Source organism: Carlito syrichta, unplaced genomic scaffold (genome assembly GCF_000164805.1).
Source record: "Carlito syrichta isolate Samal-C Ts95f unplaced genomic scaffold, Tarsius_syrichta-2.0.1 Scaffold6706, whole genome shotgun sequence".
Taxonomy (NCBI): Eukaryota; Metazoa; Chordata; class Mammalia; order Primates; family Tarsiidae; genus Carlito; species Carlito syrichta.
The window spans coordinates 199257-216822 of NW_006950802.1; the positions used below are offsets into that span (position 1 = coordinate 199257).

At 39.3% G+C, this 17566-nt stretch overlaps 1 protein-coding gene across 1 annotated transcript in view; it reads left to right on the forward strand.

The window, feature by feature from the left end:
- FAM81B (family with sequence similarity 81 member B) overlaps positions 1 to 3348 on the forward strand; it is a 67111-nt gene extending 63763 nt beyond the window's left edge. Inside the window, exons 9-10 of the mRNA XM_008050572.1 lie at positions 1199 to 1394; positions 3043 to 3348. Of these exons, the coding sequence (XP_008048763.1) occupies positions 1199 to 1394; positions 3043 to 3176 (330 nt within the window). The 3' untranslated portion in view covers positions 3177 to 3348. The remainder of the gene's footprint in view (positions 1 to 1198; positions 1395 to 3042) is intronic.
- The last annotated feature ends 14218 nt before the right edge of the window (positions 3349 to 17566 follow it).

The window sequence follows — 17566 nt, forward strand, 5'->3', positions numbered from 1 at the left end:
GCCACAAGCTTAGTTTAGGGCTCCCTTTTTTAACTGCAACCAGAACACTGACTAAATGGAGAGGGTAGTTCAGGGCCATTGCTGCAGTCAGTGGCTGCCAGTCTTATAGGTGATTCAAATGAGATGTTTCTTAACACTTTTTATTTTTTAAACATTAGATGTTTTTATAGAGATAGGTTCTTGCTATTTTGCCCTGGCTGGTCTTGAACTCTTGGCCTCAAGTGATCCTCCCATCTAGGCCTCGCAAGGCACTAGGATTAGGTAGAGGAGATTTAGGCAGTGGTAACTCAGTCAGTAATGTCCCCAATCCCCACCTGAGTCTGTTAACAACTGATAAAGGAATCCAAGAGTTGGGTATAGCAGTTTTATCACTGGTAATGCTGTTGAAGTATGTGTGGTGAGGACTGCAGCTGCTCAAGACCAACAATCAACACTGGTTTCCAGGTATAGGCAGCACTGGGTGACCACCATGGTCCTAACTTGCAGGCAGAAACCTCCCACCACAAGGAAGAGAGAGACTGGAATCCAACATTTCTGAGGCAGGTGGGGCCAAAAAGGGGCGAGTCAAAGGGGCCATGCCAGTGGTGCCCAGTTCCTGCTCCAAATTCCCCGTGGGGAAATGGGGAGAAAAGCAAATTTACCCAAGGCTGCCACTGTGTAGTCCCCACTCCGGCAGCACATTAGAATCACCTGGAGAGCTTGTCCACTATCTTAACTCCTGAGCACCATCATTGACCACTGAAATCAGAATTTCTGGGGGTGGTGTATTGTCCAGGTGACTCAAATAAACTGCTGGCATGAGGAGGCACTCACTATTCTCGCTGAAGACTGTCCACACAGAGATGTGAGTTCAAGGGTGCATGTCCAAGGAGCTCAGGGAAAGCGGTATCTAACATGTCTTCCTTTGCTACACTTCTTTAAACCCTAGACTAAAATTCCAAATTCTCCAGGCATTTCAGCAAAACTACAGACCTTTTCTTTTATAACATTGTAGAATTCCAGAAACTGCAAATGAACTAAGCCAAACTAAGGTATGAACTCTTACATCTATGAGCTCAGTTTTAGACAAGGGAGCTTGGCTTGAATTTTCATGACTCACATGGAAAAATAAATGTTTCAAAAACATTTTCTCTAAAATGAAATATAAATCCACAAAAGTCTTCTTTTCTACAGTTTTATGACATGATCTGTTTTACAGGAAAAGTCTGAAAATAAAATAGGAGAAAAATTGCAGCAGCTTTCAAGCAAATTTGAGAATTTCATCAATACAGAGAAACAGGAAGCAGAACTAAGCAAAGTAAAACGCATAGAAAATAAATTGACCAAGAAGATGAATCAAATGGAAAAACAGATCTGGGGTGAATTAGAGAAAATGCAGAATGAGTATCAGTCAGGTGAGCAGATACCTTTGATTAAGTAAGAACATCTGTCCTTTTCTGTCCAATCCCTCAGAGTCTTATACTTTGACCTAATGGCCAGGGATCAGTCTTATCATTAGTGATATCCTTTGGTATATGAATATATATATTTTGCTAGAACAAAATATCCTGTGGAATTGTGAGCATTGTGCTAGAAGGTATGTAAATAAGTTAACTTTTTCCATTCACACTTGGCAATGTCACAGGCCATTGCTGTGAGCTTTGTTACTCTCTAAGATCACAGAATATGGACTTGTGAGACTTAGAAAGTCCTTGGCGATCACCAAGACCTGACTTGTGGGTACATTATGAAATTAGGAGCCTAAATCAAATGTCCCTCTCGTTGAACTGCAGGTAATAAGCCTGGACAGATGTCAGATTGAAGACCTGACCTTTAAAAGTGAGAGAGAGAGAGATGAATTAGCAGAGTCCAGTGTAATGACTGCTTTTCTTCTTAAGAGGCTAATGGCAGCAGTGTCAAGCTGAGCTCACATCAAAGAGGATTAATATGAAAGGCTCATCCAATTTGTCAAAGGGAAGGACATGGGATAGGCGCTGTGGAGCAGCCATCTGCCTCAAGTCATGATTCTGAGTTACAGGGACCAGAGGGTTTCTTTATTAGAGAAAGCCTCAACCCTCCTTCTGACTTCTAGATCTCAGAACAACTCAGGTATAAATTCTACCAAGTTTTAGTCCTGTATAGAGACACCTTGGAGATGTCTTGGGAGGATATCATGGTGCCATTCTGCCAGATTTCTATGCTAGCATAGAAATCTAACCCCTCCCACTACCATATCAAAACAGCAAGTTATCTGGCTAGCAATCACGTCCCAAACTTAGCTCACCCTTCATTTAAAGACCTTTCTTTTTACTTAACAATCAGAGGTTTAATTTTACTCATTCCACTAGCATTCAGGATGAGCTGAAGAGGAATTGACAGTGTTCATGTTTCTTCATGGAGTTCTAGCAAAATCCATGGAGTTCTAGCAAAGGAGCACTCCAAATTAGTGGTGTGCTCCCTTACGTCTTTAATAATAATGAGTTGAGAAAAGACTATGTGAAATTTCCCAGTGAAATAGGCTGTTCCCTAAGAAGCTTGAGGTCTGGTAGGTCTGTGGTCATGAGTGACTAGTTGTGCATAAGAGAGATACAAAGTGCTGGGAGGGAGGGAGACAGCAGGTGAGGTCATTAGATCTTTGGGGTAGTGTATTTTCAGAGAAGCTTGAAGATCTCATATACAGTCTTCCTCTTCAATTTGGTAACAAGAATTTAAAGAAAGAAAAATCACACGAATCTCTTGTCAAAGCATAAAGGAAAAGAAGAAGAAATTTAAAATTTCTCTCTTGAAATACAGAATTATTTCTTCATGCAATGTAAATTTGGGGAGAGGGAAAGAAAAACAATTAGATATCAGCTACTGCTTGAACCACTACTGCTAATACATCTTCATGACATACAAAAAATGGATTGTGTACATTTTTAGACCAGTCTTAGCAGAATTTCATATGCTTTAAGTTAAATGATAATCAATTATGGCAGGACTGTTGATCAGTAACTTTTATTTTATTTTTTTTAAAGTTTCAATGCATTGTGTAAATATACCTACCTTCATCTCCTTTCCCAGGATTTCAATCGATTCATGACTCTCTGACCTCCCTCCAACAAATACAGAAAACAAAGATGGATTTAGAGAAACATAAATTACAGAAAGACCTAAGGAAATTACAGCGTAAGATAGTGGAACTTCAGGAACTATAAGTCTGTTGTTCAGTCATCATCTTTTTTGCCAGCCAATGGAATGGTTTGTTGGGAAAAGTTCTGAAGAAGACAGTTGATATCTCTGGGATGTTTACTTTAATGTCTGTGTATTTCTTACCACCTTTTATGGAGATGAACATGCCAGAAAAAGAAACAAAAAAAAAAGAAGCTTTTGATGTGCTGAATTTATTTATGAAAAGAATTAAGGGATTTCTTCACATATCTGCCTTTTTATATTTTTATTTGCCTACAAATGAAAAAGGCCATCTACATAGCACACATTATGTTTGTGATTGAAGTAGGCCAACTGTAACACATTAAAGAATGGCAGGACTTGTGGCAAATTGGAGACACTTATCCTTTATAAAAGTAATAGCCACTATGTAGTTACAATTCATGGCTAACATGTATATAGTCCATTACTGCCAAAATTATATTTTTCAAGAGAAACCTCTCCATTTTCAAACATTAGCAGTTAGTTCAAAATAGTTCTTAAACTACGAGGAAAATGTCTGTGGAACAGATATATCCAGTGGGCTGTCAATTTGCAACTTCTGATCCAGAGGTCTTCCTTCTCTAACAATCCCAATGTTTATAGCAAGTCTGACTATGCATATATATTTAAAATACACTTTCATTGGATTCCATATGTACCAGAATTATGAGCAACTAAGGGCTAACCCACACAAAATAAGAGACTAAAACAGCTTCCACCAAAATTATCCAACAAAGTTGACCTATGTGCTAAGTTCAGAAGTACTTCAAAGCATTAATTAATTTCGTATAAAAATTCAAATATGTCTAACTTTTCTAGGTAGAAAGATTAAATGTAGAGCCTGATGTTAAGCAGTAAAATCATAAAACTAAAAACAAACTATCCGTCCTACGCTTTCTACTAAAACTAGGACTACTTTCTAATCACAGAACTTTTTTTAAGTCGGGCAAGGGGACCGTTGCTTCAGACCTAGGCTCATTCCTTGGCTTAGGGAAGAAAAGTGACAACTTCTCCACTAATAAAGAACAAGTTACCTTATAAATAAATGTTTAACTAATGCCCATTTCTCTAATGTTTTTAAATTATATGAAACATGTCCATTTATTGCTTTTAATAATCTTCATACAGTATCACTGACTGTAAACTGAAGGGATTTTCACAGCAGGATTTCATTTAAGAGTGTAAAATGCAACAATAAGTGTCCTTGGTAATCAAATATTATGCAAAGACAAAGGGCTAATATCACAAGTAATATCAAATAACTCTTACAAGTTATTAATATATTAACAAATAATAACAAATACAATTTGTTTTTCAAAATGGGCAGAGGATATGAACAGGCAAGTCACAGAAGAACAGAATAATCAATGAAGGTATGAAATGATGCTCGCCGGGCTCGGTGGCTCAGCCTGTAATCCCGTGCCTTGGGAGGCTGAGGTGAGAGGATTGCCTGAGTCCGCGGGTTCGAGACCTGCCAGAGCAACTTGGTGAGACCTCATCTCTACAATAAATCAAAAATTAGCCGGGCGTGGTAGCACACGCCTGTAGTTCCAGCTCCTTGGAAGGCTGAGGTGGACGGATCGCCGGAGCTCAGCAGGTCGAGGCTGTGGTGGACGGGAGTGGGCACTGCACTCCAGTGTGGGCGACAGAGTGAGACTCCAACTCAAAAAAAAAAAAGATACTCAATTTCACTATTAAGTGAATAAAATTAAAGGAACTCTTAGCTTCTATTTTCGGATTGGCAAAAATTAAAGTAATTGATAATACTGAGTTGACAAGACTGGAGATAAATCATTATTGGTTAGCCTATAAATTGGTACAATTATTTAGATGGTAATTTGAAAACATCTATGAACATTTTGATCCTGTAATTCCATAGCTAGAAATTTATATTGTAAGGGGAAAAAAATCCCAAAGTGTGCAAAGATATATGCACAAGAATGCTTGTTATAGTGCCATTTTTATAGCTAAAAAAAGATAAAAACACAACTGTTAGGAATTGATTGACTACGTTAATGGGATTACCAGACTCCCCCCCACCATGCTGTATTAAAGGACTTTAAAAATAATACAGAAAGATAGCCTAGATGTACCATTAGGTTAAAAAAAGTTTCAAAGCAATATGAATATTATCCACTTTTGTCATAAAATGCTTTAAAATAAGTTAAATACAATATGCATACATAGTATGCCAAAAAAGGTAAGAATTTACAATAAACAGCAGTAATTCTATTATGAAGAACTTTTGTTTTCTACATTAAGCATTTATGAAAGCGTTTATATTTTTACAATACAATATTTTTGTTTCCAGTAAAAATATTTTTTAAACAACAACAAATATATTAGGCCAAAAGAGTAACTCTTCATAATGAACTAAATGAATGGTTGTAGTAAGGGTTAAATTAGGAATTCATACAGACCAAGGACCAAGTTAACTCACTCATGTCACTTTTCACTCTATAGACATGGCAGTAAAAGCAGAGGATATATAGCAAGTGAAAAAAAAATATGTGATGTATTTTTTTCCCTTGTAAAAAGCAAAAATCCTCTCAACTAGACTGTAGTTCAAATAATAGTGTAAGAGTAGGTCAAAAGTTTCCCCAGAATGGGTCTCTTTCATTGTTGTTGACCTGGACAGTACCGTGTAGGGCAGATCAATGGATCCTCCACCACCATTCTCCTCCTCAGAATGTCAAGTTGGGTGTTCACAGGTTTGCACAGACTCTAGATGACCTGAGAACTATGTCCAGTGAAGGGGTAGGTCCAAGTTTTGTAGGACCTAATGCTTAGGTTTGTTGATGAGGTCCTGTCCTAATGCCAGTTGAGTCAGCACAGAAGACTAGTTATATTCCTGGGAGACGCTGCTACCTCAGGACAGCTTAGTAGTAATTTAACTCCATACAGAAGTGACTGTGAACATGAACATATCCTTCTAATCCAAATGTATCCTCAATTCAACTTCTATTTAGCTGGATTCAAAGATGCCCGCAGTCATTCCACCTAATACCAAGGGAAGTGGGAGTGGATAGATGTAGTGATATTAATCAATGGTCTTAAACAATTGTGGTTAAAATGTTTTACTTCTGCAAATTTTACAACGATCTTGTAAACACATGACTAGAGTTTATGCAAGTGAGAGGCTCTGAAGTTCAAGAGCCATTGTTTCACAGTAAATTCACCTCTACTCAAGATACAACAGAGCCTCCCTACCCCTGCATTTATTTTATCATGGATCCAAAACGGTAACAAATCCAAACTATCCTCTTAGAGAAGCTCAATACAAACAGCACTTTATGCTTTATCAAATAATATTACTTAATCCTTAGGGAAATGTCAGACTTCTCTCCCCACGACGATGTTGGAGCACTATAGATTCTCCAATCCATATCCACACTACAGATTTGAGGCATATGTTAGAAAATCTCTGGTGGTTCTCACTTTATAGACAAACACTATTAAAGTAGTCTTGGATAGTGTAAGGGTCCTGCTGCCTCTCAGCATTTCCTGCCATTTCTTTCTTCTTATCAAAATCTGCTCTTAGAAAACATATGGGAAATGTCCCTTGACATTGGTCTTGGTGAAGACTTTTTGGATATAACACCAAAAACACAGGCAACAAAATCAAAAATAAATGAATGGGACTACATCAAAGTAAAAAGTTTCTGCACAGCAAAGGAAACAATCAACAAAAGGGGGGAAAACCAGGCTGGGCTTGGTGGCTCAGCCCGTAATCCCAGCACTTTGAGAGACTGAGGTTTGTGGATTGCCTGAGCCTGTGTGTTCAAGACCCACCCGGGCAACTTGGCAAGACCTTCTCCCTACAATAAATAAAAAATTAGCCAGGTGTGGTAGCATGCACCTGTAGTTCCAGCTACTTGAAAGGCTGAAGCGGAAGGACCGTCAGAGCACAGAAGGTCGAGGTTGTGGTGGCCAGGAGCATGCCACTGCACTCCAGTCTGGGCAACAGAGTGAGACTCCAACTCAAAAAAAAAAAAAAAAAAAAAGGGAAAAAAACCTTTGGAATGGGAGAAAATATTTGTAAGCCATATATCTGATGGGGGCTAATAAAGCACATAAGAAATTTATACAACTCAACAGAAAAAATAAGAATAGTAATAATGATAATAATAATGATAACCCAATTGAAAAATGTACAAAGGACCTAAATAGACATTTTTCCAAAGAAGAGATACAAATAGCTAAGAGGTATATAAGAAGGTACTCAACATCACTAATCATCAGGAAACTTCAAATCAAAACCACAATGAGTTATCACTATGTACCAGGTAGAAGGGCGTTTTTTTAGATTGGAAAATATACTTTATTAAGAAAATAAATTAGAGAGAGAGAGAGGAGATTCACCTCCCCAAGGTAAGAGAGGGGGTCAAAGCTAGGAAACATGGAGGCCATGACTCAAAGAGCCACATGGACACAGCAGAGTTCAACAAAATAATGGCCAGGTAGAAGGGCTATGATCAAAAACAAGTCCAATGATTAAAAGTACACTGGTGAAGATGTGGAGGAAAAAAAAAAACTTTGTACACTGCTATTGGGCTTGTAAATTAGTATAACTATTATGGAAAACAGTATGGCAGCTTCTCAAAAAATGGAAATAGAACTACCATATGTTCCAGCAATCCCACTTCTGGGTGTATATCGAAAGGAAATAAAATCCATATGTCAAGGAGACATCTGCACTCTCGTGTTCACTGCAGCATTTATTCACTATAGCCAAGATATAGAAACAACCTTACGTGTTCCTTGACAGATGAACAGATAAAGAAACTGTGGAAACACACACACACACACACACACACACACACACACACACACACACACGAACATTATTCAAGCTTTAAAAAGAAGGGAAGCCTGACATTTGTGACAACATGAATGAAATTAGAGGAAATTATGCTGAGTGAAATAAGCCAAGCACAGAAAGACAAATACTGCATGATCTCACTAATATGTGGAAGTAGAAATAAACAAAGAGCAGAACAGAAGTTGCCAGAGGTTGGGAGTTGGGGAAAATGGAGGACTTGATAAAGGGTACAAACTTGAAGTTAAAAGATGAATAAGTTCTGGAGGATAATGTACAGCATGGTGATCATAGTTAATAATGTACTGTATATTTGAAATATGCTGACAGTACATCTTAAATGTTCTTCACACACACACACAAATAGTAATTATTAAATGTTCTTCACACACACCCAAATAGTAACTATGTTAATTAGCTTGATTGTGGTCATCACAATGTATATCAAAACACATATTGTACATCTTAAATATGTACAATAACAATTTTACACCTGCTCTTTGGGAAAAAGTCATATGACATACTGAGGACTAAGTGATAATGTTCAAAGCGTTTTGCTTCCTTATTAAAGATGAGTTACACTACACAGGTAACTGCCTGCCTTCTCAGCCCCACTGTGAGATAGAGATGCTTACCATCCGATATCCAGGAGAGCAGCATCCCCCAAAACGTTAGTCAAAGAAATAGCAGCCTCCCATCTTCTATAGAAACTTTCCAAACATTGACTTACTTCTGCTGGCTTCACCCTCAGTGATAGCAAGTAGCATCCCAAAACACCAAGAAAGAAAAACTTGATCTATAATACACATACACACACACACACACACACACACACACACACACACGTGCATTGTTACTTTACAAAGGAGCCACCACACTTTTTGTGGGGTATTACTTTTTACAACTTTCAAGCCTCCATACATTCATGTGCTAGGTACTGTGGATGTAATACTGAACAACTTAAACATAGACCTGGCCCTTAGGGAACTTACCATCTAGTGGAAAAGACCAACAATTAAAATTGTAAATACATGGGTAAATAAAGGGTATGATGGGAGCACCATGGAGAGGCACCCAGAAATGCAAAAAATCGGGGGTTTTCTAGAAGAGGGGATATGTAAATTGAGACCTCTGAAGTATAAATAGACATTAGCCAAGGGAAAGAGGCTTGATTGGTAGAGGTGGAGGTTCAGGCAGATGGAGCAGCCTAAGCAAAGGCCTGGAAGTCAAAAGAGAATGAGACATGCCAAGAACTTGAAGAAGCTCAATATGGTCAGAGCCTAGAGTGTGTGCTGGGGGATGTGAGGGAAGTGAGTGGTCCATGAGAGAAGAGAAGACTGGCAAAGTTAGGGGGTGAAGGGTGTCCCATCACAAAAGGCTTTGTAACTCATGTGGAGGAACTTGGGCTCTTTCCTACGGGCCCAGAGCAGCCTTCAAAGGATTTTAAGTAGGAGAGTGATATTATCAGATTTGTGCTTTAGAAAGATCCCATAGCTCACGCCTATAATCCCAGCACTTTGGGAGGCCAAGGTGAGAGGATTACCTGAGCCCATGGGTTCAAGACCTGCCTGGGCAACTTGGTGAGACCTCATCTCTACAATAAGTCAAAAATTAGCTGGGCATGGTAGCATGTGTAGCATGTGCCTGTAGTTCCAGCTGCTTAGAAGGCTGAGGTAGAAGAATTGCCTGATCCTAGCAGGTCGAGGTTGCAGTGACTGTGAGCATGCCACTGCACTCCAGCCTGGGCAGCAGAGTGAGACTCTAACTCAAAAAAAAAGAAAGAAAGAAAGATCCCTCTGGCTGTAGTGTGGAGAATACATTATAGACACAATGGAAAAAGTAAACTTGGGTGGGAAAGGAGAGAAATAATACAACAGAGAAGGGCTGAGCTCAGCTTTAAACAAATTGATTTTGAGGTATCAAGGAACCATCCAAGTGGGGGTGTCTGGCAGCTAGTGAGAGCTGGGTCTTGAGCAGAAGAGAAACATTCAAAGAATTTAGCTTTGGAAGTTGCTAGTAGAAAAATGGTTACTGGAGTTTGGGGTAAGAAAGATATTGCTTGGGTTGAGTGGGATGAGACTGGGAACATGAAGACTATAGTGAGAAATAGAGACCAAAGGAACATCCCCGAGGACACCAAACACTGCAGGATCTCCCACTAGATCTCTACCTACCAAAGAGGATCCTGTCCTACAACGTAAACTTGAAAATGGGTGCATTATGCAGTTCAGTAGAGAATGGCTATAAATGATTCCTTGATTCCCCTTCCATGCTATAAAATAAATGTGTTGCATCTTTGTGAAGCAGAGAGGGTGGTGAGTCCTCCCAGAGAGAGGCAGGATTGTTGCCAGAAAAAAAATATTTGTCTGTTTGGTCCCTACCCAACTAGGCATTTCATTTTCCAGGAGATTAGAGTTACATACATTTGTGGAGAAGGTTTAGTATTATTTTAGAGCTTTCCCTTAATATATAGTCATGAAGTTTTCTGACTCCATGGACTAAATTTCCATTATCCCCTGTTTCTTGGTGGAGTTCTGCTACTTCATTTTCAGAAGACATTTACTCATGTAATAAATGTTGTAAGTCAGAAATGACTGATATACTCAGCAGTATGTCATAAACTATGCCTTCTTTAACAAGACGCAAACTGAAAAAATGGAAAAGTAAACCAAACTTCTACACTGAGAATTCTTGAGGAGCCTTGGGGCCTAACAAACCTAAGTTTAAACCTAGTGCCACCAGTGACTTAGAATATGTTCCTTAACTTCAGAGTCTCAATTTCCTCATCTAAAAATGGGGGGAATAAAAATACCTACCTTGTGGCTATTGAAGACTTAGAAGAAACATTTACTGAGTTATTACTGGAAATTAGCAACTGCTCAAATAGATTATTTTCTATAGATTAACTCATATAATCTACTGGATGCCTATTACAGAGGCACAGAGAGGTCATGTAACTTATGTAAAGTCACACTGCTAGTAAATAATGGGGCCAGGATTTGAACTCACAAGTCCAGAGAACTTGCTGTTAGGTGTTATGCTCTCCTGTTTCTCTAAATATCTGTAACCCCATCTAATATTAGTGTCTTATACATAGCAGGTACTGTACTTGACAAATGGTACTGATTAACAAAAATAAAGAGAGTTCTCAATTTTCATAGATACAGAAAGGCAAGTTCCGTGGTACTCCTTCATATAACTGATTTATTTCAGCACCTAAAAATACTTGAGCTTAACAAAAGTCCTTTTACTATGTATAAGAAGAAATACCTTGGCTTGCAATAATTCTAGCAATGGACAAAAGTAAAGGGAAGTGCAAAATATAGATTTCTCCTGAAACAAATTATTATGAGAAACAATTCCTCTATTTTAAAAGCATGTCTTTCTATTGTCTCTGGGGAGGGAGGCTAACAGCTGAGGAAACCTTACAGACATTAACTGGAGATGTACAAGGTGCTGATGCCAATGTCCAGGGAAGCATATTTCCTCCATAGTCCTGGCTAACAAGGCAAACCCAATAGCTGTTACATCAAGGTAAAAGCCATTAGTATCCAACCAGCAGATGCTTCTACAAAAAAAGTAATGCACCATGCTCACAAGACAAACACTCCGGGATGGACTTCAAGGGGGGCAGGGCCTACAGGGTACTGGACAAACTCCCACCGCTGCAACCTGCAAGGACTCCTCTACCAAGGAATCTACCTTGTCTCTAGGCTAAATTCCATCACTTGGCACTTACAGGCTTTTGTGTATTCACAACACCAGCACTAAATCTCCAAAACTTGCAGGACAAATGGATAGGTAGAAGGAAGGAAGGAAAGAATGAAGGAAGGAGCACACACATCCACGCACCATTATCAACCTCCTTCTCTGAAGGGATGAGTTGATAGCTACAGGAGAGCAAGGTCCTTCAAGCCAGGAAAGTGTCTGGGTTCCTAAGATGTGGGAGGGCCAAAAGAAAGCTGAACTCTGTGAAGAGAGGTTAGAGAAAGTCAAAGAGAAAACCAAGGGCTGGCACTCTTGATGTTGTCAAGGATTAAATGTAAAAATGAGCTCATTCCAGCCTTGCTTTGTATCAAGTTCAAAATGTAACGGCATAACAAGATGGAATATTCCTTATCATTACATTGCTTTACATTTGCAAAGTTAATCCTTGGAGGAGGTTCCCTTCCTCCTAAGAATATTTCTAGAATTCAGATAGCATCAAAAGATAAATGCCAGCATCTGAATATAGCTTGGTATAACTGAGTCAGTCTCAAAGACACACACCTCAACTCTTTTACACTTTTTAATTGACAGTAATTATTAACAAAATCTGACAACAGCATTAGAAATTATTTTGGGGGCCAGATTTCATTTGGTTAAGAATATAGACAATCTCTCTGAGCCCTCTTTTAAAAAAATGTTTTGGTCTGTAAAATGAGGATAAATGGCTACTGTAAAAATGATGTGAAAATTAAAAGAAATTATAGTGTAAAGAGCTTGGCACAGGGTAAGGTCATTCAACCGATTCCTGCCTGTAAGTTGCTAAAGTCTTGGTGGGTAATGATCATTACCTCCTAAGCAGAAAAATCTCCTGCAGCAGTATTTGACTTTACACTATCAAGATCATTTGTTATGCTAGATCTCTCTTTTTTTGTTTTTCTTTTTGAGTTGAACTCTCACTCTGGAGTACAGTGGCACAATCATGGTCACCACAACCTCGACCTGCTGAGCTCAGGAGATCCTTCCACCTAAGCCTTCCAAGTAGCTGGAGCCACGGGTGCACACAACCATGCCCCGCTAATTTTTTAATTTATTGTAGAGACAAAGTTTCACCAAGATGCCCAGGCTGGTCTTGAAACCGTGGACTCAGGCAATCCTCTTGTCTCTGCCTCGCAAAGTTGCTGGGATTACAGGCATGAGCCATTGCACATAGCTTGTTATGCTAGATCTTATTTGGGCTTTGTTGGAAGCTACCTGACTAGGACAAAAACCTTTGGCTGCCTACGTATTTCCTAAAATTCACAAATTACTCACCACTGCTTATTGTAAATCTGGGTCTAGGGAGTTGGTAATTTATTTATTCTGAATCTATTTCTTAGGAAAACCTTCCAACCACATGCATAGCACTTGTTCTCAGGCACTATAGGGCTGACCTCGGGCAACTCTGAAATATATTTGTTTCTACCCTATAGAATCTGTTCATAACAACATAAATTTGCCTTCTCAGCAATGCTTTTTCTCTCTGCCTAACCTTCTCCTCCTTTCCACATGAAAAACCTGCTCTATCTGGCTTTTCTCTTGGACCCAAAGACACTTGCATCCCAAACACAAGAGAAATTTGCACTACCAAGAATACACACACACAAGAAAGCACATCCTTAGCACAGATAAAACCTGTAGTTGTCTTTTTTCCCCATTTGACTTCCTCCCAGGCGAATTCCCAAACTTCTGAAGCTGACATGTATGTAACGACTATCTGTACAGTATTAATCTCTTTCTCGGCCTATGCCCCTTTCAGATTATAACTTTTAAACCACTATACAGTGGTTTTCCAGAAAAGCTCCTGATTGCTTCACACTAAATCATGTAGCATTTTTCTCTGCAGAAATTAATGACCATATTGGATATGACTAAAGGGGAAGAAATGGCATTAAAAAGACAGAGTCTTGAAAACTCAAATTATTTAAGTCACCTGGGAGTCAGATAATAAAAAACGTGAATGTTTTATTTAATGTGCATGGTCTTTCTGCAAGTAGTATAACCTATTTGGTATGTAGCAGGCACATGTAATTACTTTCAACCATTCATAGATGCTGGCTTCTTTAAAGTATTCTCTGAGTATAGGAATATTTTCCTTCTCAAGATCTTAGCACCAACACCTGTTTACCTACCTTTTTCTAAAGTATGGGCCTCTGCACAATGGGTACCACTGTTCAGTGGAAACCAGAGTTCCTGCTTCAATTGCATTTTGTTTCAGCTTACTTCTGGGAACACTTTGGTGACCATAGAACAACAGAATGTTGTCATTAGGAATCTAGCTCAAGGCCCTGATTTTACAAATTCAAATAAAAGCTAAAAGTCAAGACTTAACCAGTCCCCCATTCAATACTGAAACTCAGTTTGAACCATACCCCTTATATTTTGTGAGTATAATTTAATGCAATTTCTTTTCAAGAAAATTAGAGTGAAGTACTTATTGATGGTGTTGCTGATACTGCACTGTAAGTGGCAATGTTGGGTGAGAATAGTTCAGACATTAGCTATTATAAAAATGAACAGCCACATTCCTTTTTTTTTTTGAGTTGGAGTCTCATTCTGTTATCCAGACTGGAGTGCAGTGGCTGCTCCCGACCACCACGGCCTCGACCTGCTGGGCTCCGGCAATCCTTCTGCCTCGGCCCTCCAAGTAACTGGAACTACAGGTGCGCGCTACCACACCCAGCTGATTTTTTATTTATTGTAGAGATAAGGTCTCGCCAAGTTGCCCAGGCGGGTCTCAAACCCATGGGCTCAGGCAATCCACTCACCTCAGCCTCTCAAAGGCGTGGGATTACAGGCTGAGCCACCGAGTTTAAGAGCCAAATATGCTTGACCTTTATATTTTCACAAGTAACCCTTTTTAATAACTCATCATCTTTATCTTATCACTCATTTTTGGGCAACAATTTAGATGACCTCCAATTTCAGTGATCATGTGAAATTCAAAAGAATGTGTATTCATTTTTAGAGTATACACAATGAGCAGCGAAATAATTTTCCATTGCTGCCATACAAATTATCACAAGCTCAGTGTCTTACAACAACATGATTTATTATCTTATAGTTCTATAGGTCAGAAGTCTGACATGGGTCTCACCAGGCTACAATCAAGAGGTCAACAGGCTGTGTTCCTTCGGGGCTAAATAAGAAAAAGTTTCCTTGCTTTTTTGTTTCTAAGAGTCGCCTCAAACAGTTGATGCCCCCTTCCTCCATCTTCCAAGTCAGCAATGTCAAATCACTTTCTTCCTTGTCATATATCTCTCTGAAATGTTCTCCTTTTAAGGATGCTTGTGATTAATCTGGACCCACCAGGATAATCCAGGTTCATCTCCCCATTTCCAGGTCTATACGCTCAATCACACCTACAAGTCTCTTTCACTATGTCTTCACTAATTCTGGGGAATATCTTTGGGACCCATTATTCTACTGAACAAAAGCAGAAACTGCAAGATAAGCTTTTTAAAAAGAAATTTTACCTTAACTCCAGATAAATTCATATAATTTAAATGTTTTTATAATAATTATTACACACAGGCAAAGTATGTGGTGAAGAAAGAAGCCCAAATGAACGTTTTTACTGATTCAAACTCAGAGTGATTATGGCACACAAATTATTTCGGTACTCAAGTGATGTAATATGAAATCCAATCTTTGTTTTAGTGTATACTCTAATTTTAATTATCCCTCTATTGGCACTGTTTCCCTTTACTAAAACAAATGGGCATTTTCAATTCTAAGTTCAAAATTAATAAGAAAAAACATTTTGAGTGTTTCATAACAGTCATTTATTAGATACTAATCTTTTTTTTGTTGTTGTTTTACTCTGTCGCCCAGGCTGGAGGGCAGTGGTATGCTCATGGCCATCCCAGCATCGGCCTGCTGGGCTCTGGCCAATCCTTCCACCTCAGCCTTCCAAGTAGCTGAAACTACAGGCGCACACTAACATGCCTGGCTAATTTTTGATTTATTGTCGAGACAAGGTCTTGCCAAGTTGCCCAGGCTGGTCCCAAACCCGCAGGCTCAGGCAATCCACTCGTCTCGGCCTCCCAAAGTGCAGGGATTACAGGCTGAGCCACCGAGCCCGGCCTAGATACTAATCTTAATATTTCTACTTGTAAATATTTTGAGGTCTAAATATAGTTTAGCATTTATAAAATATTACAGCTGTATAGGGTATTTAAAATACTGAATTTAAAATACTTCTATTCAAAAAGTTTAAAATACAGAATTTAAAATACTGCTATTCAAAAAGTTCCTAATCAAAGAAAGGAAAATCAGTATCATAGCACAGGGACAGGAAGACATCATGAGTGGTCTTGAGGTACAATAGACCTTAAGTGACTACATTTACAAAACTAAAACGGGGCACAAACTCTAAGAGAATTTTCTGACTTTTTATTTCATCCATATGCGAAGTCTTAAAAAATATATATGGGCCAGGCTCAGTGGCTCAGCCTGTAATCCCAATACTTTGAGAAGCCGAGGCGAGTGGATTGCCTGAGCCCGCGGGTTTGGGACTAGCCTGGGCAACTTGGCGAGACCTCATCTCTACAATAAATCAAAAAAATTAGCTGGGCGTTGTAGTGCACGCCTGTAGTTCCAGCTACTTGGAAGGTTGAGGCAGAAGGATCTCCGGAGCCCAGCAGGTCGAGGCTGCAGTAACCGGGAGCGTGCCCCTGCACTCCAGTCTGGGCAACAGAGTGAGACTCCAACTCAAATATATATATGTAATATATAGGGACTGGGTATGGTAGCTTACGCCTGTAATCCTAACTTTGGGATGCTGAAGCAGGAGGATTGCTTGAGCCATTGTTCCAGACTGACGAAGGCAACATACTAAGACCTTGTTTCTTAAAAAAAAAAAAAATTAGCCTGGTATGGTGGTGTGTGCCTATAGTCACAGTTACTTGGGAGGCTGAGGCAGAAGTATCACCTGAGCCCAGGAGGTCAAGGCTGCAGTGAGCCATAATCCTGTTGTGCCACTGAACTCCATCCTGAACAAGAGACTCCAATTCAAAAAGTATATATACATATATAAATTATTGTACCTGTGTATAATACACGAATGTATCTCTATGAAGTGCAAAAACAGCAAAAAAGCCTCTCCTACAAATTGAGGGTCAATTTGTAGCCAACAGTTGAGTGCTATGCCTTTTAACAAGCAGCATGGAAGCATGAGGTGTGTTCTATCCATTAACAGTCAAAGTGGGAGAAAGAAAGACCTGTAGAGACCAGGGTCAACTTTGCCAAAATAAAGTTGCACAAAAACTAAAATGGACCTAGCAAGCTCCAAAATATGATTTATTTTCATGTTCTTATAAAATTTCCCCAAAGCAGATATCAAACATTGCATAGAGCAACCAAGTTAGGTATCCTGTTATGTTCACATATTACATTACCAGTATAATATTGGTCTGATGTTCGTGTTTCAAATAACCAGATCTTTTGATTTCTTTAATGTACAACCAAAGTATTTCTACTCAGTTCTACCCTGTGCAGAACCCCAAATTAAAGAAGTTTGTCAATAGCTCCTCTTGTAGAGTGAAAAAAGAGAATTTTTTTTTTTTTTTTTTTTTTGAGTTGGAGTCTCACTCTGTCACCCAGGCTGGAGGGCAGTGGCACGCTCCCAGCCACCGCAGCCTCAACCTGCTGGGCTCTGGCGATCCTTTTGCCTCAGCCTTCTGAGTAGCCGGAATTACAGGCGTGCGCTACCACGCCCAGCTGATTTTTTGATTTATTGTAGAGATGAGGTCTCACTGCCCAGACGGGTCTCGAACCTGCGGGCTCAGGCAATCCACTCACCTCAGCCTCCCAAAGGCGTGGGATTACAGG